Source organism: Rutidosis leptorrhynchoides, chromosome 3, assembly GCF_046630445.1.
Source record: "Rutidosis leptorrhynchoides isolate AG116_Rl617_1_P2 chromosome 3, CSIRO_AGI_Rlap_v1, whole genome shotgun sequence".
NCBI lineage: Eukaryota > Viridiplantae > Streptophyta > Magnoliopsida > Asterales > Asteraceae > Rutidosis > Rutidosis leptorrhynchoides.
This window is the reverse complement of record NC_092335.1, coordinates 27,555,975-27,577,986: the sequence shown is the minus strand read 5'-3', so window position 1 is coordinate 27,577,986 and position 22,012 is coordinate 27,555,975. Positions and strand designations below refer to the sequence as shown.

General features: G+C 34.2%; 2 protein-coding genes across 2 annotated transcripts; both read left to right on the top strand.

Moving 5' to 3' along the window:
- Window positions 1-6,826: 6,826 nt before the first annotated feature.
- On the top strand, window positions 6,827-10,761 carry LOC139899806 (pentatricopeptide repeat-containing protein At2g39620-like). The gene is made up of 5 exons (XM_071882642.1): window positions 6,827-9,522; window positions 9,977-10,008; window positions 10,128-10,149; window positions 10,223-10,333; window positions 10,681-10,761. The coding sequence occupies exons 1-5, from the start codon at window positions 6,835-6,837 to the stop codon at window positions 10,759-10,761; spliced, it is 2,934 nt and encodes a 977-aa protein (XP_071738743.1). The 5' UTR covers window positions 6,827-6,834.
- Window positions 10,762-11,725: 964 nt separating this feature from the next.
- On the top strand, window positions 11,726-22,012 carry LOC139899805 (uncharacterized). The gene is made up of 3 exons (XM_071882641.1): window positions 11,726-12,389; window positions 12,471-12,599; window positions 21,807-22,012. Exons 1-3 carry the CDS (start codon window positions 11,726-11,728, stop codon window positions 22,010-22,012), a joined length of 999 nt encoding a protein of 332 aa, XP_071738742.1.

Genomic DNA, 22,012 nt, shown 5'->3' with positions numbered 1-22,012 from the left:
TAAAATATGTGCGTGTCAAATATGCAAGTATAACCAGTCATGTAAGTACAATAAGTATACGAAAACATGTTGGTAAGAAGCATGTAGGTATACTATGCAGTATAAAATAGATGGTATACAATGTAAACATAGACAAATAAGCATACAATGATAGCATAAAAGCATGTGATATGTAAGTATGTATAAATTAATTGCTATATAATGTAATACAAACATGTAACCATATAGTGCAATAAATCCTCTGAAAATGCTACAATAAGTATAGATATATAATATAACCATAAAACAGGTACAGCCAATACGATAAGGCACACAAGCAAGTAGGCAGGAAATATAATATAAATATATAAAAAAAAATAAACAAAATGTAGAGCCTAGTCATCTATTCTAATTCTACTCCTCCACAAATTCCTATCAGAAGTCATGTTATCAGTCAATAAGAGCTCCTTCATGTCAAGCTTCAATCTATCCTCCAACCTACGTCTGGGTCTACCCCTTCTCCTTACGCCCCCAACAACAAGGGTCTCGACTCTCCTAACCGGGGCTAAAAGTGGGCGCCTCAAAACATGTCCAAACCATCTTAGTCGTCCTTCCCTCAGCTTGTTGGTTATGTTCCCAACTTTCAAGTTCTCCCTAAAAACTCCATTTGGTATCAAATCTAGCATTGTCTTACCACACGTCCACCTAAGCATCCTCATTTCTGCCACCTCCATCCTTCTCTCCTGGGCTTTCGTCATTGGCCAACACTCCGATCCGTACAACATGGTCTGTCTGATTGCCACCTTGAAGAATTTCCCTTTCAATTTAAGGGGTACCTTATTGTCGCACAACACCCCTTTCGCTGCCCTCCACTTCAACCATCCTACTCGTATACGATGTGTCACGTCCTCATCTATCCTTCCCGATTTTTGAAGCATCGAGCCTAAATATCTAAAGGACTTTTGTGGAGGTAAAATTTGGTCCCCAATTCGGACGTCCACAATATCCTCTTGTTCCTCTTCGCTCGTCCTGAAATCGCATCTAAGGTACTCCGACTTAAGTCTGCTAATCCGTAGGCCATTTGATTCTAGGGCGCTCCTCCATTGCTCTATCCTTCTGTTAAGCTCATCCTGGGAATCCGAAACTAATACAATATCGTCCGCGAATATTAGGCACCATGGGATGTTATCTTGTATCCTTTGAGTCAGTTCGTCTAGAATCAAAGCGAAAAGATATGGGCTAAGGGCCGATCCCTGATGTAAACCTACCTCTACTGGGAAAAACTCAGTGTTTCCTACCGTCGTACGTACACGAGTCTTCGCCCCCTCATACATATCTCTAATAGTCCTTATATATCTACTTGGGACACCCCTAACATTAAGGGTCTTCCAAATCAGCTCACGCGGGACACAGTCATAAGCCTTTTTCAGGTCTACGAATGCCATGTGTAGGTTCTTTTGTTTTTCCCTATACTTCTCCATAAGGCTTCTAACGATGTGGATCGCTTCTATCGACGAACGTCCTGGCATGAAACCGAACTGGTTCTCTGAAACCTTTGTCTCACGTCGGAGCCTCGTCTCAATCACTCTTTCCCAAAGCTTCATTGTATGACTAAGTAACTTTATGCCTCTATAATTACTACATATTTGCGCATCTCCCTTATTCTTGTAAATGGGAATAACCTCACTAAGTCTCCATTCCATAGGCATCTTTGTGCTTCTAAACGTCATGTTGAAAAGGTTTGTCAGCCATCTAACCCCTTCATCTCCTAGGCACCTCCATGCCTCAGTCGGAATTTGGTCTGGTCCTACTGCTTTGTTTCTCCCCATCTTTCGTAGAGACGATCTAACTTCCTCCTGGTTAATCCTCGTACAGAAACAGTTGTTTTGATACTCACGAACCTCATGGAGTTCCCCGTTCCGCTCGGGTCTTTCCCTACAGAAGAGGGATGCAAAATACTCCTCCCATCTATTCCTAATAAGGTCTTCTTTCACTATAGTTTGACCCGCTTCATTCTTGATAAATTTGACGTTAACCAAGTCCCTGCTTCTTCGCTCCCTAGCTTTAGCTATCCTATATATGTCATTAGCTCCCTCTTTAGAGTTTAGTTTCCTATATAAATCTTCATATGCTTTGTCTTTAGCAATAGCTACGGCCTTCTTTGCTTCTCTTTTAGCTTCTTTATATCTTTCTTCTATCCTAGTTCTCTCTGCAGGTGTCCCTTCTCCAAAAGTAATGAGCTCCCTAAACCTTCTCCAAAAATAATGATTATTATTAATTATTAATATATAAATAAAGCTATCATAATCATATTACGAAGTACTAATCAAGCTTAATTGTTATGCACGTAAGGTGTTTGATGAAATGTCTGAAAAAAAACATTGATTATGACATCAGGTAGGAGCAAGATGCACCTTGCGTCCTTGTGTCCCCGGGAAGCAAGGTCGCAAGAGGCACCTTGCGTCCACCGGGGAGCAAGTTCGCAAAGGGCACCTTGCGCCCTTGCGTCTTGCGCGGGCAATTTGTCAAATTTTTATTTTTATGGGCTCTGAGTCAAATATGAGAGAAAAAATAAGCATTTTAGCGATAATCCCATGTTTCAATATTAGCCCTCATTACATATGGGATTGAATATCGAGATATAAACTTTTTTAAAATAACAATAGAAGAATAACATAAGTAGTTGATTTTGTATAACCATTTTAAGGTTTTCTGTAATCATTTTAGCAAAATATTTGTAATATAATCGAAGTGAATAATATTGATTTAAACCCGTCACAAATGACAACCATCCTGACATGAACCATGCGTATTCCAATTTATAGGGACGGTACTTCGGAGACAAATTAGAGGGTTGTACCACGCACCAAACATTCAAGTACTACATACGAAATGTAAGATTAACAAATATCTTACTTTAAATCAAGTTAAAGTGTAAATACATGGCAAATTGACGTTCACGAAAATGTAACAAGGCAAAACAATATAAAAAATACTACTATAAGACCACTGTTAACGCATCAGCAAATAAGGGTGTAAGGTGAGCTAGACAAGGGGTGACACCATCTAACGGCGACAAATTCTGACATTAGTTGGTTTGTGACGAAAACAGAGACGAGAGCGAGAGGAGGTGAGAGAAAAGACGGACCAATCAGTAATTTTACAGATTATAATATATATATATATATATATATTATTAATTTATTTTTTCCCACTCATTTTCTAATCGAATTTTACCACACCACCTTATAAATATTTGACACAAACATGTGATCTTTTGAGTTAACAAAGGTCAAATACTGACCTTGGGACACAGGGGCGTAACTAGTAAGGGGCAAGCGGGGCACCCGCCTCCAGTGAATTTGTAATTTTAAATGCAAAATTTTGGATTTTTTCATTTTGCCCTCGGTGGATTTTTTTTCCCACAAGTCTTCATATTTTGCCCCAAAAGCCTCCGTATTTTGCTCAAAAACTTTCGTATTTTACCAAAAATCTTCATATTTTGTTCAAAAACCTCTGTATTTTGCCCAAAAAACTCCACATTTTGCCCAAAACTTTCGTATTTTGCCAAAAAAACTCCGTATTTTGCACAAAAACATCCGTATTTTGCCCCAAAAACTCCATATTTTGCCTAAAAAAAGTTGTCACGCTTTTAAAAAAAAAATTGCCCTGGTGAAAAAAGTTTATAGTTCCGCCACTGTTGGCACATCTCAAAAAAAGTACACCTTATGCCTCTGAAGTCACTGCCAGCCACGGTTAAAATGATCGTAGAAATACTCACGTTTGGCCCATATGCATAAGAATTAACAAATTACAAATAGTTAGATAGATCACTATACCAGGTTATCGGGGGTTGACCATTTACTAATACTTTTATCACATCGTCAATACACTTTGACCTATTCGTTGGACTTATGTTTATATCTTACATCAGTTCCAGAGTTGTTGAGGGCCTGTTCATTAATTAAAGTAAAAATTACGCCCATAAAATTTTTACTCATGTACAATAACAACAACAACAACAACAACAATAACAAAACTCAATATCACATAAGTAGTGTATGAAAAGGTTCAAAATTTTTTTAATCCTGTATAGTGTCCAAAAAGTTTTCTTCATTTTACGAGTCAAGGCGTTGTCACTACTATGGTTTCTTGTAAGCTATACGTGTGCGTTATTTTCGTAAATTGAAAAATCGTATACTACACGTAAAAAAGGTAGTACAAAGTCAAATGGAATCTAGATGGGTCAACAATCATAGTCAAAGGGGTCAAAACACGTCTATATCTTTGGTAGTGACAAGCCACAAAATAACATGTATGACAGACAAAAAGAACCTTTTTGGGTTAAAGCAAGCCATTTTATATGTATTGCACTATTAATTTAATTGTTAAAGTAAGAGCAACATTTGTCAATTGTCATTATGATGTTATAAACAAATGCAACGAAAATGCTAAATTATTCAATATTAAGTGATGAATCATCATTTAATTAAAAGACAATCAAACACACTCTTAAAATTACCGCTAGGTTTTATATGTATGCAATATAGCTAACCAACCTATTCAACAAATATTTCACATGAACAAAAAAATCACCTCCACGTGTATTTTTCATCTATATAATTCTTCCTGTTTGTAAGTTTAATAAAAGAGACTAAAGTAATCAAAGAGGACGGTTTTCATGATCAGTATAATAAACAAGCTAAATAAGCAAGTCAAACTGGATTAAACTAATACATTGACTGCAGCAGCCGCCCATATTACGCATAAATGGCCATTCAACCCCCTTAATTCCATCCACAATCCAAGTCTTCCTATTTACAGGTACAACTCTTACTTCTTGTATCTTTACCTCAGATACATTCATTTTTGTATCTTCTTTCGCGTGTTAACAAAAACTTTGACTGGTATTAACAATAGAAAACAAAAAACGACTTAGTTATAAACATCCTTTACACGAGTTGTCTCCTGCATAAGAGCACAACCTGACTATGGGGATATTAATGTGTACCATAATGTTCCTTTTGCAGGCATTGTTAACATAAATACTCTGGGAATGAGCTACGGCATCCTACCATCGTTTTCATCTAAACTATATTGCTTTGGTAAGTAGATATTTCGTATCTTTTGCTTTATTTGGTTCGACCAACTCAAATTAGTAGACATCTAACCTTTACTTTGGTGGAATTGAGTATCGTTATTGTTGTTAATATATTTGACTACTAACATAAGTTTTAAATCATATAAACATGCAGGAAACATGAATAATGAAGCGTCGTCCTCGTCCACCTTCCCCGAAGGACTTGCAGATATACCAGACGACGACAAAGTGTATGTACTCAAACTATTGTCCACAAAATAAAAACTCCGAAAAACTAAGTTTAAATACTGTGCAACTAATGCAGGTTTAGTTAGTTAAAAACTTTTTTACCCTTGCAAAATGAACAGCGGCCCGTTAAAATTGTTAATTAAACACATATGCATCTTCATCATATACAACGACCAATTGTTACAAACATTCTTATAACAATGTATGTAATGTAATTCACAGAACTTTCTACAACAACAACTTCCGACTCGACCCAGAAGTCCATAACTACTATCAGCAGCCTGAGCATAGACGACTGGTTGATAATGTTCCTATTCAACGTCCCTTTATGATCAACTACCAATCTGCAGTTACAGACAGTAATCATAGTCCTGTTTTGAACAAGAAACGTATGAATGATATTCGTGATCAAAAGGATGTGAACAAGAAACATGCACATCAGGAACAGATACAACGAATTAGATGTGTAACAGAACGGGTATGTATAATCAACATGTGATTGGATCATTCATTTTATGGACATATTAACTACTACTAATGATTGAAATTTAAAATTATGATATGTGATACAGGTGCCTATCAGAAGAAGCCAAAAGCTAGCTGACAAGATTACAGCCCTCCAAAAGCTCGTATCTCCTTACGGAAAGGTTCGGTTTTTCCGACCATTTTTTTTTCCGACCATTTTCTTTGTTATGGGCTCTATTTTTGTGAACCGAAGATAAAAACCATAAAAGTATGATAAATAATTGGGTTAGGACTAAATTATGCAAACAAACGTTACAACTTAAATCGTGTCATATGCAGACAGACACTGCTTCAGTGCTTCAAGAAGCTCATATCTCGATCAATCTTCTTCATGACCAAATTCAGGTATATTTCATTTCCTTAAAGCTAAGTCATAAACTACAATAATAATCATAGTTGACTATTAATGTAAATAGGAATTTTGTTATGTGAACAGAAGCTGCTGCAGGATATGCAACACAATGAGGAGGTAGAAACAGGCTTATGCAACAGAGGTTTATGTTTGGTCCCTATATCAAGTGTTGATCAGATCAATAGTGTATGTCACACGAAGCAGAATTTTATGCCCAGAAACTTCTAAGCTACTGACTACTAGTATCATACCAATATCAATTATACTCAAACTAACCATATAAGCCACCAGTTGGAATCACTGTTTTATCAACTATAGCATGAAAGAGATATTGGTACTTGTATAGTCATGTAATTTTCAGAAATCACCTACTGTACGAGTTATAAAACATGTTAGTGAATTGGAATAATCAGGTTTGAATATCAATAGCAACATATTTAAGTTGCTTAAACTATCACAAGATAACCCATTTAGTACAACCAATTAAAAATAATCCACTTATCATATTGTCTAAAACGAAAAAAAAACTATCCGTTTACCCGTTTATTATAACCCGTAGACTGTAATTTTTTTTTACTCGGAAGTTATAAAAGAACCTGGTTTATCTGTATCCATCATCATCCTCCTCTATGAAACTCAAATTAGAAAGATGAAACGAATCAATCTCTTCCAAACATTCAGTCATCATAACTTACATCCAAAACACCTTAATTTCATCTCCAAAACCTTTCATGATTTCCCTTCACAAATTCCCTTCAACGATTACCACCATATAATCAGTTTCATCTCCACAGCTAAAACCCTAGACCACCTTCTTCAAATCCACACCCAATTAGTAGTCACAGGCTTCGCACACAGCAATTATACAAACTCCCATCTCATACAATCATACTCATCCTTCAAAAAAATCAATCTTTCTCGATTAGTATTTAATTCAACATCATATCCAAATGTTATATTATGTAATTCAATGATTAAAGCACATATAAGATCAAAACAATATCAAGAAGCTGTAATTATATACAATAAAATGGTAAATAATGATGAATTTAAAGTACAGCCTGACAAGTACACTTATACATATGTACTTAAAGCTTGTACTTTGCTTTTGGATATTGAAAAGGGTGTTTTGATTCATGAAGAGATTGTTAAAAATAGGTTAGAATATGATCTCTACATTGGGACTGGACTTATAGATATGTACAGTAAATGTGGGCAGTTGATGCGTGCACGTGAAGTGTTTGATAAAATGCCTGAGAGAGACGTAGCTGTGTGGAATGCCATGGTGGCGGGGTTATCGCAAAGTTCCGATTTCGGGCAGGCAGTTGAGGTTTTTCGGAATATGCAGTTTGATGGTGGGGTCGAGCCGAATAGTGTTAGTTTGTTAAATTTGTTTCCTGCAGTTTGTAAGCTATCAAGTGTTAGATTGTGCAAGTGTCTTCATGGGTATGTAACTAGGAGACGTTTTCCAAACAATGTTGTGAATGGATTGATTGATGTGTACTCCAAATGTGAAAGAACTGATATCGCTTATCGGGTATTTGAACTCATGCAAAATCCAGACGATGTTTCATGGGGTACAATGATGGCTGGATTTTCGCTCAATGGGTGTCACTATGAAGTCCTGGAATTATTCGATCTGATGATGAGCAGTGGTCTAAACGTAAATATTGTATCAGTTGTTAGTGCTTTATCAGCAGCTGGTGAAATAAGAGATCTAGAAACAGGAAAAAGTATTCATGAATGTGTGAAGAAAAACAGGTTTGATTCTGATATTCGTGTGTGTACACCTCTTATAACAATGTATGCAAAATGTGGAGAGTTTGAAAAGGCACGAGATTTATTTCATAATCTTTCTGGTAAAGATATGGTTGCTTGGTCTGCAATTATATCAGCATTTACACAATCTGGTTATTATGAAGAAGCGATTTCCTTATTTCGTGATATGCAGTTTACAGGATTTGAACCAAGTATGGTAACAATAGTTGGTGTTCTTCCTGCTTGTGCAGAGTTATGCTGCAAAAAACCTGCTTGTGCAGAGTTATGCTGCAAAAAACTAGGAAAAAGTTTACATTGTTATTCAATTAAAAAAGGAATTAACTCTGATATGTCTATAGAAACGTCACTTGTTGCCATGTATGCTAAATGTGATGACTTTAAATCAGCAATATGTGTTTTTGAGCGAATGTTTTATAAAGAAGTTGTGGCATGGAATGCTTTAATTAATCAGTATGCTCAAATTGGTGAGGCTAATCTTGCGGTTAACATGTTTTGTAGATTAAGGTTAACCGATGTGGACCCTGACCCGGGTACCATTGTGGGTGTGGTTACATCGTTGGCCCATTTAGCCGATTTTAACATTGGAACCATGGTTCATGGATTAGTTATGAAATATGGGTTTGATTCTGATTGTCATGTTAACAATGCTCTTATTGATATGTACGCGAAAACCGGGAATCTTGCTTATGCTGAACTTTTGTTCGGTTTAACTGAAATTAAAGATCAAGTTATGTGGAATGTTATGATTGGTGCGTATACTCGAAACGGGTATGCTCAAAAATCTGTTTCTATGTTTCATCAAATGAAATTTGAAGGTTTTCAACCTGGTTTAGTCACATTTGTGAGTGTACTACCTGCAATTGCTTACTTGGCAGACATGAAAGAAGGTACATCGTTGCACGCTGCGATAGTCCGCACAGGATTGCTCTCTCATACCACTATTGGAAACGGGTTGATCGACATGTACTCAAAATGCGGGCGTGTTGATTATGCAGTGGCTGTTTTTGATGAAATTAAGGATAAGGATACAGTTTCTTGGAATGTAATGCTGGCTGCATACGCATTAAACGGGCTTGTGAATTGTGCATTTGAGTTTTTTAATCTTATGCAAGATAATGTTGTTGAAATCGACTCAGTGTCGTTTTTGAGCATGTTATCTGCTTGTAGACATGCTGGTTTAGTTGAAGAGGGAAAAAAAGTGTTTAATTTAATGAAAAGGAAATATTGTATTGAGCCAAAGTTGGAACATTATGCTTGTATGGTAGATTTGCTAGGACGAGCGGGTTTGTTTGATGAAATATTAAGGTTAATTGAGTCGATGCCAATGGAACCAGATGCGGGAGTTTGGGGTGGGTTATTGGGTGCGTGTCAAATGCATTGTAATGTGAAGTTTGGTGAGTTAGCTTTAGATAATCTTGTGAAGTTAGAGACGGTTAATCAAGCTCATTATGTGGTTTTATCGAGTATTTATGCAGAATTGGGCCGATGGGCTGATGCTAAAAGGTTGAGGATGAGAATGTTTGATACGGGAGTTAAGAAAACTCCAGGGTGTAGTTGGGTCAGCGATAAACGAGATCTACTGCTGTCTGAGGGATGATAAAATGAGCTTATAATACACTGTAGAAGTTATTTGTTATAGATTCTTTTCATATACTTGTACTAAATTTAGATATAATTGTTTGAATCTTAGAATTTGGTTAAGAGTTTAGGATATCTTGTTAACTAAGCAGAAGTAGTATGATTGATGTTACCAAAATACCATGTTGCGAATGCAAGTCTAATAGATAAAATTGTTGTAAAAAAGGGCCCAACCGGTGACCTCTTGATCTGCAGTCAAATGCTCTACCACTGTGCTATGGACCCCTTCATGTCATTTTTTTTATAAGCACGAAATTAATATTAATCTTGTATTATTATTAACTAAATAAATAAAATAATAAATGTCTCAATTAGTGGGATTTTTTTTTTTTTTTTTTTTTTTTTTTTTTTTTTTTTTTTTTTTTTTTTTGCAGTTGCTGATTCTTTACACCTTCACCTGTAGCAAGTACTCATTTCTATTTATTTAGTATCATAGTATCCCTCTGCATATCGTAATAGAGAGTTTATCACTTCACGTGAAAGATAATAATACTCAGGAATATGTTTTCTGTACATTTTATTCAGTTTGAAAGATATGTCAAGATGTGTATATATTCTGTAGTACGTGAGATGATCTGCGTTTTAAGTTGGTTTTTTTTCAAAATAATTTAATGTGACAGTCTTTAGCATCATACTCATGTGAGTCATGTGGCCATCTGCAGGTGCTGTTTTCTGATGTTGGAGACTTGAAACGTTACTCAGTCAATTGTGATAGAAGTGGAAGATCAAAGGTATACTAAAGTTTGGGGTTTCAAAATGCCTTTGTGATATATTTTTGTATGGGTCGATACAGGTAAGTCATGCTGACCGTATCTGCTTCTCGTTTGATTTTTTTCAATTATTATATGTAGTTCCTCTATCAACTATCAGATAGATTCTAAGTACCTATTATTCATTAAAAATACAGTTCGTGTGTTAAATATATTCTTTCATTTGAGATGATTTTTGCCTGTTGGAAAAAAAGGCCTGATTCAACCATTTGATAAATAAATGGGTAGAAATATAGCCTGAATCAATCATTTCATAAATAAATGGGTAGAAATTGTCATATGTTATTATAGAATAGTTGATATGGCAGGGAACTGCAGTGGTTGCGTTTGTTCGCCAATCAGATGCTGATTTGGAGAAATATCGTCTAGAAGCAATGCATATAAACTAGAAATTGTACTTGACCCATTAATTACAATGGAATTACTCTATGTGAACATGTTTAAAACAGGATTTCTCGTAATTCATCTGTGGAGGCCATTACAAATATTAATAAGCTAACAGATAGTGTACTTAGTTTTGCTCTGTGGGTTGCGAATGATGTTTTACTGAAATATTGGTTGATATGCAAAAGATTGTGTGTTTAATTGTGAGCTATGAAGTTCCTAACCAGAAGATGATTCTTGCTTTTATTCAATTCTTGCAAGTTGCAACACTAAAAAACTCGGTTCAGACGCGTTAGAGAGCATTTGGCCTATGTTGATTTTGATACATCTTTCTTCCGAGATTGACTCAGATACTCTTTAAATTATTTTATTGTTACAACATTAAAGAACTAGTGGTTTGATTTTTTGGGATGTCTTATGTAGTCATTAGTTACATAAATTTGTAAAAATACAAAAATTCTTTTTTATACGCAGTTAACTCTTTTTTGATATCATCAGCCTACGGCCCCCCTATGATGACATTCTAGAGCTATTTTGTTAAATTTAAAGCAAACAAAACTAAATAATTTTTTTTATCAAAAAGGATTGTATATAAAGAATTGGTCATGTTATATACAAAGTATTTTGTAAGACCATTTGTATCGGTAACCAGAGACGCCGTCACTTCCGACGTGGAGGAGAAGAAACGCCGCAAAGGTGCCGTAACAAGGCGGCACTTGGTGCCGTCACTTTGGCGTTTGGGGAGAAGAAACGGGAAGGGTAACGGGTGTTGGTGACAAATGGCGAGCTCTGGTTCGTCTGTTTCTATTTAGCCGTTGCATATATAAAAAAAAAATTCAGTAATTTTTTTTCCCCCTATATATATATATATATATGTACATTTTTACCACACAAACTTTATCAATCTTACTTCCATTCTTTTATTTTAATCAAACAACATACAAACAAATTTTTTTTTTCTTTTTCAAAATGGAAGATACTTGCAAGATACTCGAGTTTCTTGATGATGATTCCGATGATGAAAAAATTGTTAGTTTTATTAATAGTTTAACGGAAGAAGAAGTCGATGGGGAAGCAAGCAGTTCGAAATTCCTTCGAAGCCGGGTTTATATTGCTATGGATTGTGAAGATGCTGCTATAAGGTTATATAATGATTATTTTTCGGAGACATCAATGTATCCCGAAAATAAACTTAAGAGACGTTATCGAATGAGTAGTCAATTATTTCTTCGAATTGTGGAAGGTAGATCTAATTTTAATAGTACCAATATTCCGAAATATTTTTTGTTTTTTCGGGAACGTCCCGATGCAACAGGTCGTCAAAGTTTGACGATTCTTCAAAAGTGTACAGCGGCCATACGTCAAATGGCGTATGGAACTACACCCGATTTGTTTGACGAATACATAAAAATAGGTGAGAAAACTGCCGCTTTATGTTTAGATTATTTCTGCAAATGCGTATTTCATTTGTTTGCTAGAGAATATTTGCGAAAACCCACTGCCCAAGATATCGCTAGACTTTATAATTTTCACGAACAAAAACATAGTTTACCGGGTATGCTTGGTAGTATAGATTGTATGCATTGGGAGTGGAAGAATTGTCATGTTGGTTGGCAAGGGCAATACACAAGAGGTGATCAAAAAGGGCCTTCTGTAATGCTTGCAGTCGCCTCACAAGATTTGTGGATATGACATGCATTCTTTGGTATGGCAGGTGCGAACAATGATATTAACGTTCTAAATGCATCACCAATTTTCAACACTATAAAAAATGGAACGGCTCCACCTTCACCATTTGATGTCAACGGACATCACTACGAAAGAGGGTATTACCTAGGCGATGGTATATACCCAGATTGGGCCATGTTGGTAAAAGCGCCTCATAATCCAATTGACGAACCACGTAAAAAATTTAAACGTTTTCAAGAAAGTGCGAGGAAAGATATTGAGCGTGCATTTGGAGTATTTGTGATGACCCGGGAATTTTGGAACAAATTTAAACTTTAATCTTTATATTATTTCGACACGATAAGCAAAGTTTGTTAAGTTGAATCTCAAGAATTTTAAACTATGTTCATACATTCATTTAACCTCGACCAAATTCCAATGATTCAAGAACCATTATATGAACGGACATGATTATATATGTATATGTGTATATATTATAACTTGAAAACGTTAACAAAGTATTAGACGTATAATACTTTACACGAATGTATTTGTTTCGATATAGGTTTAATATAATTATCAATGGAATTAAAAGATAATATCAAATGATTGATTTATCAGATACATTGTATGATCGTGAGTCTCTATTGAGAGGTCCACTTTGATTTAGGAAACCTTTCCTTTTTATCGATATTCAGAATAAATGGTAAAGTGACCTACAAGTAAGAACAAATATGTCAATTAACGATTACTGGACAAAGGTTAGTAGAGATTAACTTTCAACACAATGATTGTCTCGTGTCTCTTGATAAAGTTAATTATTTAGTTTTCTTAATATTGAAAACGTTTTACGACATAGATGAAACCTTTTAAAGAATGATTTTCAATATAACTATTTCTGGAAAACTAAATTATATTTTTTTCGATTTAGTTCAAATATATGAAAGCGTTCTTCGAAATAATAGATTTTTAATTATTATAACGTTTCGATAAAAAGATGTGAATGTAATTAGTTTTAGAGAACTATAGTTATTCGATTTAGTATGGACACGTTTTTCGATATAATAGAATTTGATTGTTAAAATATTTTTATGGATTTTCAATGATATGAAAATGAAAATAAAGATAAAATAAAAGTTTCTAATGAGCACTAAAAGACTACAACATTTCATCTCAAGATTTCAAGTTAAAATGATGAAAATCACTAAACCTGCGCACTTGCACGAGAAAAATCATAGCTAAATCATACTAACTCGAAAAAGGGTGATTCCGGTGTCCAGACGTCCGTAACTCAAAAATCTACAACTATCGTGAAGACACCATACGCGTACCACGTACCTATCTACGCGAAACGCGTAATGTTAGTCGACATAAAAAATTTGTCGACATAAAAAGTGATGGCTGGGTTAGGTGGGCAACATATGTCTTTAAATATTGAATTCAGAATCGATGTACATCATATTTCACTCATCTCTCTATCTATTACTTGTATGTAATTATTATTTATATTATTTATATTATTATTATTATTATTATTATTATTATTATTATTATTATTAAGATTAATATTATTATTATTAATCTTATTATTATTATTAGTATTATACATAAAATATTACGACAAGGTTCTGCTCGCGTGTTTTTCAAAACGGGTTTTATGAGTGGGTCAAAGCTAAGGAAATTATGGGTTATAGCTATGGAGGTTATGGGTATGGTTCAGGGATTTTGCTCATAAATCAAACCTAGTGTTTATCATCTCCGTTACGTCTACGTACTTTCCTACAATATTGAATCTCAATATTGATATGTTGAGATCTACGATTATTTGATAATCCGAGTTTCGGTCACATTACGATGAACAACTTTATTTGCTGCTAAGGTGAGTTTCATATGATCCCTTTTTACTCTCTACATTTTTGGGCTGAGAATACATGCAAATGCTTTATTAACTGATTTACAATATTTATATGCGTGAGTTTCATATGATCCCTTTTTACTCTCTACATTTTTGGGCTGAGAATACATGCAAATGCTTTATTAACTGATTTACAATATTTATATGCGTGAGTTTCATTTGCTTCCTTTTTAATTGCTTTTGCAATCTATATTTTTGGGCAGAGAATACATGCACTTTATTTTAAACGCAATGGATACAAGTACATACTAAATTCTACACCGAGTTTGAACCGAAAATCCCTTAGCTTTGGTAACTAGTAACTGCCGGTTATAAGAATTGGTGGGCGCGAGTAGTAGTATATGGATCCATAGGGCTTGATATCTCCTTCCGAGCTAGAGCACTAGCCTTTTAACGGACGTATGCTATTTGAGAAACGTACACGTTGGTTTGCGTGTATTATTAAGATGATTATACAAAGGGTACAAATTATATATACGTTAAGTTTAGTTACCAGGGTGCTCAATCTTGTAGAATATTTTGATAAACGTTTCTGGATGAAACAACTGAAATCTTGTGATCCACCTTTATATACAGATTATACGAAACATTAAAACTATGAACTCACCAACCTTTGTGTTGACACTTGTTAGCATGTTTATTCTCAGGTTTCTTAGAAGTCTTCCGCTGTTTGCTTAGATGTTAGACAAGCTATGTGCATGGAGTCTTACATGACATATTTTTCAAGGAAACGTTGCATTCACCAAATCATCACCATGTATCTTATTTTGACTGCATTGTCAACGAAATTACTGTTGTAAACTATTATTTATGGTGATTGTCTATATGTAGAAATCATCAGATATCGAAAAATTTTGATTTAAATATTCATTTATGGTGTGCCTTTTCAAAAGAATGTAATGTTTACAAAACGTATCATATAGAGGTCAAATACCTCGCAATGAAATCGATGAATGACGTGTTCATCCATATGTATTTGGAGCGATCGTCATAGTTGGTATCAGAGCGTTGGTCCTAGCGAACCAGGTCTTGCATGAATGTGTCTAACTGATAGTTGTTAAGATGCATTAGTAAGTCTGGACTTCGACCGTGTCTGCATGTTAAAAGTTTTGCTTACCATTTCTTGTCGGAAATTACATGCTTATCATTCTTAAGTCTAGACACGTTTTCCTGCATTTATTGCATGAATAGTGTATAGACAAAATTCATATCTTAGCGTATCTGTTACTGTAAACTGTTCCTGACATCTTCCGAAAATTTCTCCGTGATTTGTGGAATTTGGTATTATATATACATATGTAAATTATGTATTGAAGAATACCAAATTAAATTCTATAATCTAATTCATATCAAAAATAATCTCCCTAATTATACAAGATGGATCCCGTATCTAGTTCAAATTCCTTAAACTCTGACAGCTATTCCGATATGGATATTCACCTGAATTCCGAAGACAGTATAACCGGAATGGATCAACCAATTAGCCATCATCTATTCTGGATGAATTGGGGATGGGTTCTTAGCCTACTTAATTATTGGAGACAAGAAGAAGGTGATCCCTTCCATCCACCACATTGCCCTCTTGGCGAAGAATCTGAAGCACTTACCGGATAACCTGTTCGAGACACCATTTTCTCTCTCATTTCTAGAGTATCTCGTCACGATAATATACTATCTCAAATTTTGGATCTTATTCATCCGCTCGTACGAACCGCCAATCATCCCGGTGTAGTAGAAGAAGTCAACGAGCTTCGTGCTCAGGTAGTGGCTTTGGAGAATATGGTGCAAAGGTTACAAGCACCAGCAGCATCGCCGGCATCAATAGTACCACCGACAACAACACCAACAGTACCATTACCACCACCAACAACATCCGCATCGCAAACCTCAACTTCACAATCTGTCCCACGAGCATCAACGTCATACGCACCGTAGTTACCAAGAAATACCAGCAACAATAAACGATGAAGTATTAACTCATTTCCCCTGAAGAAATTTTATGTATATTTAATATATATGAATTTTGAAATAAAAATAAATCTTTTCGTACTAAGCTATTACGTGTGAATCTTAACTGATAGGTACTACTCGGTTAGTTCATATTACTAATATGCAATGATGTACATCCTTTCTTAACAAATTAACCATTGTTAACTACAATCTCTGTTTCAACCCAATGAATTCCATTTCATAATAAACCAAGTGTATTAATCAATTACATAATTGATTTTACATTTTCATTTTCGATGTACTCAAAACTTTCCAGAAAACATCATCTATGTCTTGTAAGGTTCACAAAAATTCCACGAGCATCAACATCCTTCACCGAGGAATAAGAATAAATAATGAAGTATTGATTACATTAGCGAAATACTCCGCAAAGATTATGTAATCTTTAATGTTTTAGAGATTAATCATTTCTAAGTTAAGCCGAAAATTAAATGAGCTTAATATGATATTAACTCATTAAATCTGTGTTACATCTGAAGAAAATATACATACATATATTTTCATAAAGACGGTAATAAAAATTCTTTTGTACAAAGTATTAATTGTGAAATCTTTAACGGGGAGGTAATACCCGGGAAATATATAAGTTCGCAATTAATATGTTACACTGTACATTCTTCAACTTTGATTCAAAAATTATTAACAATGCTCACAACGATATACAATCATTTTCATACAAATTCAATTACATATTCTGATGTTGACGGATCAGAATCCAAGTCATAACTCTGAACCGGTGAAATCATTCTTAGATCTCTACATCTTTCAAAGCTATACTTTGACTTTGAATCTGTGCAAGATCCATTAGCATTGTTTTTACCGAAAATAACCTTGCAATTCCTTTTCAAAGTATCCAGTATTATCAACCATTTAACCAGTCAACGATGACCTTTTAGACTTGTAACTTTGGCATATACGTTTTTGTTACTGAGGAACCTTTCATGTTCCACTACATTAGCAGTAAATTTACCAACAACTTCATTGATCTTTGACCTTCCGAAAAATCCTTATACTCATTGAAACCGTATCATGTACTCATCCACATCTTGTAACGGCAATTGCCATACCAACTACAGGAAATTAGCAATCAGTATTTTGAAATCTTGCAGCACGTCTACGCCAACAGTTATATGTGTACATATAACGTCTACCTCCTGGACTTACATACTTCGAATGTGAAGTTTCCGAAAAACACCCCAAACTGCGAAACTAGTTCTCCGAATTTTGGAAAAATATTGATGAAGCAGCAAAAACTGTAAACGACCTTAACAGTCAAAAGTTTGATGATAAAGATTAGTATGGTGGTAAAGCTGAAAAAAATAGAAGGTTTGGAACTGGAAAACGGATTGAGCAAAGTATGAAGGAGGCTGTGGATAAATTACAAAGACTGAACCTGCCTTCAAAGAATCCAAATGATTCAGTGTCTGCTGAAATCCTTAGCAAATACCTTTCTCCTTACTCTAAAAACCTTTGCGGACAATATTCTTTATCATCATCTTATCTTGAATATTTTAAGATATCATCGTATCTTTCATTATAAATATCCTCCATATTTCTGAAGATATTTCCATAATTATTCTTATCTGAAATAATTTATCTCTTTACACCATCTGTATTATATCATAAAAGAAACTATTTTAGTTTCTAAATTATGAAACCTTCAAGTTTAAAATATGAATATTTTTGAAGTAGTGTTGGGAATTGAAGCATGAGTTAGTATAATATAATGACACTTGATCAACGTGATTATATTACAGTAAGTCATGCTGAGTTTCTAATGGAACGTGATAAAGGTTCACAGATCCCACCCTCATCATGAACCATGTTACATAAGTCTTTCATTCCATATAATCCCTAAATATATCAAGAAAATATATTTCTTGATGATTCGGTCTTTTCCGGATATTCTGGTAATTTGACAAATCAAGATCGTGTCATTACAATTTCTTTCTTAGAACATTAACTATGTTCATCCAAAACTCCATACCTACGAATTCTGGACCATTATCCGCTTGACTTAAGATCGGGAAGAGAAAACGAAAGCATAAAGCTCCGAAATATAATGGATAATATAAAGCCCGATAACAACCCCAAAATTACAAACCGTGTATATCAATGCGTATAGCAATATAAAGACACGGGATAATGAAAAACACTATAACCCCAAGGTAATAGTAGAAGAAAATAACTTCCTCTGGTGGCAGATGAAAAAGAAGAATAAAGGATACGATAGCCAGGAAAATATCATGAATCAGAACTGGATTAAGGATTTTCACAATCTATTGGGATGTATGAAATAAGAAAGAAGATTATAGGAGTGGTGAAAATAAATAAAACGGAAGAGGTCAATTTATAGCGAAATATCACACATAGCAATCGAGGCAGATTACGCATTTAATCAAAGAAAATCCTAATTTCCGCAAATTTCGAAGAATCAAATCTTATATAGATTATGAAGATTTTCTATTCCTTAAATTCCGGAAATCAATCGTTACTACGTCAAGAGTTAAAAACGAATCTCTATTTCCACATTTCACTCTTTTACGATAACTTCTCTCTTACGCTTCGAGTAATTGGATTGTTTTATCCATATTATTCAACGGTGATAAAACTATATTTATCGACTCATATTCATCATAAAAACATTTTTTATTGTTAGCCATGACGACCTCACTCAAATTTCGGGACGAAATTTCTTTAACGGGTAGGTACTGTGATGACCCGGGAATTTTGGAACAAATTTAAACTTTAATCTTTATATTATTTCGACACGATAAGCAAAGTTTGTTAAGTTGAATCTCAAGAATTTTAAACTATGTTCATACATTCATTTAACCTCGACCAAATTCCAATGATTCAAGAACCATTATATGAACGGACATGATTATATATGTATATGTGTATATATTATAACTTGAAAACGTTAACAAAGTATTAGACGTATAATACTTTACACGAATGTATTTGTTTCGATATAGGTTTAATATAATTATCAATGGAATTAAAAGATAATATCAAATGATTGATTTATCAGATACATTGTATGATCGTGAGTCTCTATTGAGAGGTCCACTTTGATTTAGGAAACCTTTCTTTTTTATCGATATTCAGAATAAATGGTAAAGTGACCTACAAGTAAGAACAAATATGTCAATTAACGATTACTGGACAAAGGTTAGTAGAGATTAACTTTCAACACAATGATTGTCTCGTGTCTCTTGATAAAGTTAATTATTTAGTTTTCTTAATATTGAAAACGTTTTACGACATAGATGAAACCTTTTAAAGAATGATTTTCAATATAACTATTTCTGGAAAACTAAATTATATTTTTTTCGATTTAGTTCAAATATATGAAAGCGTTCTTCGAAATAATAGATTTTTAATTATTATAACGTTTCGATAAAAAGATGTGAATGTAATTAGTTTTAGAGAACTATAGTTATTCGATTTAGTATGGACACGTTTTTCGATATAATAGAATTTCATTGTTAAAATGTTTTTATGGATTTTCAATGATATGAAAATGAAAATAAAGATAAAATAAAAGTTTCTAATGAGCACTAAAAGACTACAACATTTCATCTCAAGATTTCAAGTTAAAATGATGAAAATCACTAAACCTGCGCACTTGCACGAGAAAAATCATAACTAAATCATACTAACTCGAAAAAGGGTGATTCCGGTGTCCAGACGTCCGTAACTCAAAAATCTACAACTTTCGTGAAGACACCATACGCGTACCGCGTACCTATCTACGCGAAACGTGCAATGTTTGTCGACATAAAAAGTTTGTCGACATAAAAAGTGATGGCTGGGTTAGGTGGGCAACATATGTCTTTAAATATTGAATTCAGAATCGATGTACATCATATTTCACTCATCTCTCTATCTATTACTTGTATGTAATTATTATTTATATTATTTATATTATTATTATTATTATTATTATTATTATTATTATTATTATTATTATTATTATTATTATTATTATTATTAAGATTAATATTATTATTATTAATCTTATTATTATTATTAGTATTATACATAAAATATTACGACAAGGTTCTGCTCGCGTGTTTTTCAAAACGGGTTTTATGAGTGGGTCAAAGCTAAGGAAATTATGGGTTATAGCTATGGAGGTTATGGGTATGGTTCGGGGATTTTGCTCATAAATCAAACCTAGTGTTTATCATCTCCGTTACGTCTACGTACTTTCCTACAATATTGAATCTTAATATTGATATGTTGAGATCTACGATTATTTGATAATCCGAGTTTCGGTCACATTACGATGAACAACTTTATTTGCTGCTAAGGTGAGTTTCATATGATCCCTTTTTACTCTCTACATTTTTGGGCTGAGAATACATGCAAATGCTTTATTAACTGATTTACAATATTTATATGCGTGAGTTTCATATGATCCCTTTTTACTCTCTACATTTTTGGGCTGAGAATACATGCAAATGCTTTATTAACTGATTTACAATATTTATATGCGTGAGTTTCATTTGCTCCCTTTTTAATTGCTTTTGCAATCTATATTTTTGGGCAGAGAATACATGCACTTTATTTTAAACGCAATGGATACAAGTACATACTAAATTCTACACCGAGTTTGAACCGAAAATCCCTTAGCTTTGGTAACTAGTAACTGCCGGTTATAAGAACTGGTGGGCGCGAGTAGTAGTATATGGATCCATAGGGCTTGATATCTCCTTCCGAGCTAGAGCACTAGCCTTTTAACGGACGTATGCTATTTGAGAAACGTACACGTTGGTTTGCGTGTATTATTAAGATGATTATACAAAGGGTACAAATTATATATACGTTAAGTTTAGTTACCAGGGTGCTCAATCTTGTAGAATATTTTGATAAACGTTTCTGGATGAAACAACTGAAATCTTGTGATCCACCTTTATATACAGATTATACGAAACATTAAAACTATGAACTCACCAACCTTTGTGTTGACACTTGTTAGCATGTTTATTCTCAGGTTTCTTAGAAGTCTTCCGCTGTTTGCTTAGATGTTAGACAAGCTATGTGCATGGAGTCTTACATGACATATTTTTCAAGGAAACGTTGCATTCACCAAATCATCACCATGTATCTTATTTTGACTGTATTGTCAACAAAATTACTGTTGTAAACTATTATTTATGGTGATTGTCTATATGTAGAAATCATCAGATGTCGAAAACTTTTGATTTAAATATTCATTTATGGTGTGCCTTTTCAAAAGAATGCAATGTTTACAAAACGTATCATATAGAGGTCAAATACCTCGCAATGAAATCGATGAATGACGTGTTCATCCATATGTATTTGGAGCGATCGTCATAGTATTACAGGGTAGATTTGCAATGTTAAAGACTCCGGCGAGATCTAAAGACTTCAACAAAATTAGAAGACATATGTATGCTTGTATTGTATTATATAACATGATTCAAGAAAATAACGGTTATGCTATTGAAAGGAGAGAAGAAAGAATGATAGAAAGGAACCCACCACGAAGGTTGCAACGAGATTTGCGGGATCGAGATGCAAGGGTTAAGGAAATAAGAGACAAGCAAGTTCACCAACAGTTAGAGGCAGATTTAACCGAGCACGTTTGGAACTTATCACCTTACTTTCGGTCCGCTAATAATAATGAGTAA

Bases quoted from the DNA above. Each gene is read 5' to 3' on its own strand.
- LOC139899806 (XM_071882642.1), top strand. From the start codon at position 6,835: ATGAAACGAATCAATCTCTTCCAAACATTCAGTCATCATAACTTACAT. The intron at 9,523-9,976 runs GTCAGCGATAAA...TTTTTTTTGCAG, and splicing joins AAACTCCAGGGTGTAGTTGG to TTGCTGATTCTTTACACCTT. The intron at 10,009-10,127 runs GTACTCATTTCT...CATTTTATTCAG, and splicing joins TACACCTTCACCTGTAGCAA to TTTGAAAGATATGTCAAGAT.
- LOC139899805 (XM_071882641.1), top strand. From the start codon at position 11,726: ATGGAAGATACTTGCAAGATACTCGAGTTTCTTGATGATGATTCCGAT. The intron at 12,390-12,470 runs GTGATCAAAAAG...TTGGTATGGCAG, and splicing joins GCAAGGGCAATACACAAGAG to GTGCGAACAATGATATTAAC. The intron at 12,600-21,806 runs GTATATACCCAG...ACATGATTCAAG, and splicing joins AGGGTATTACCTAGGCGATG to AAAATAACGGTTATGCTATT.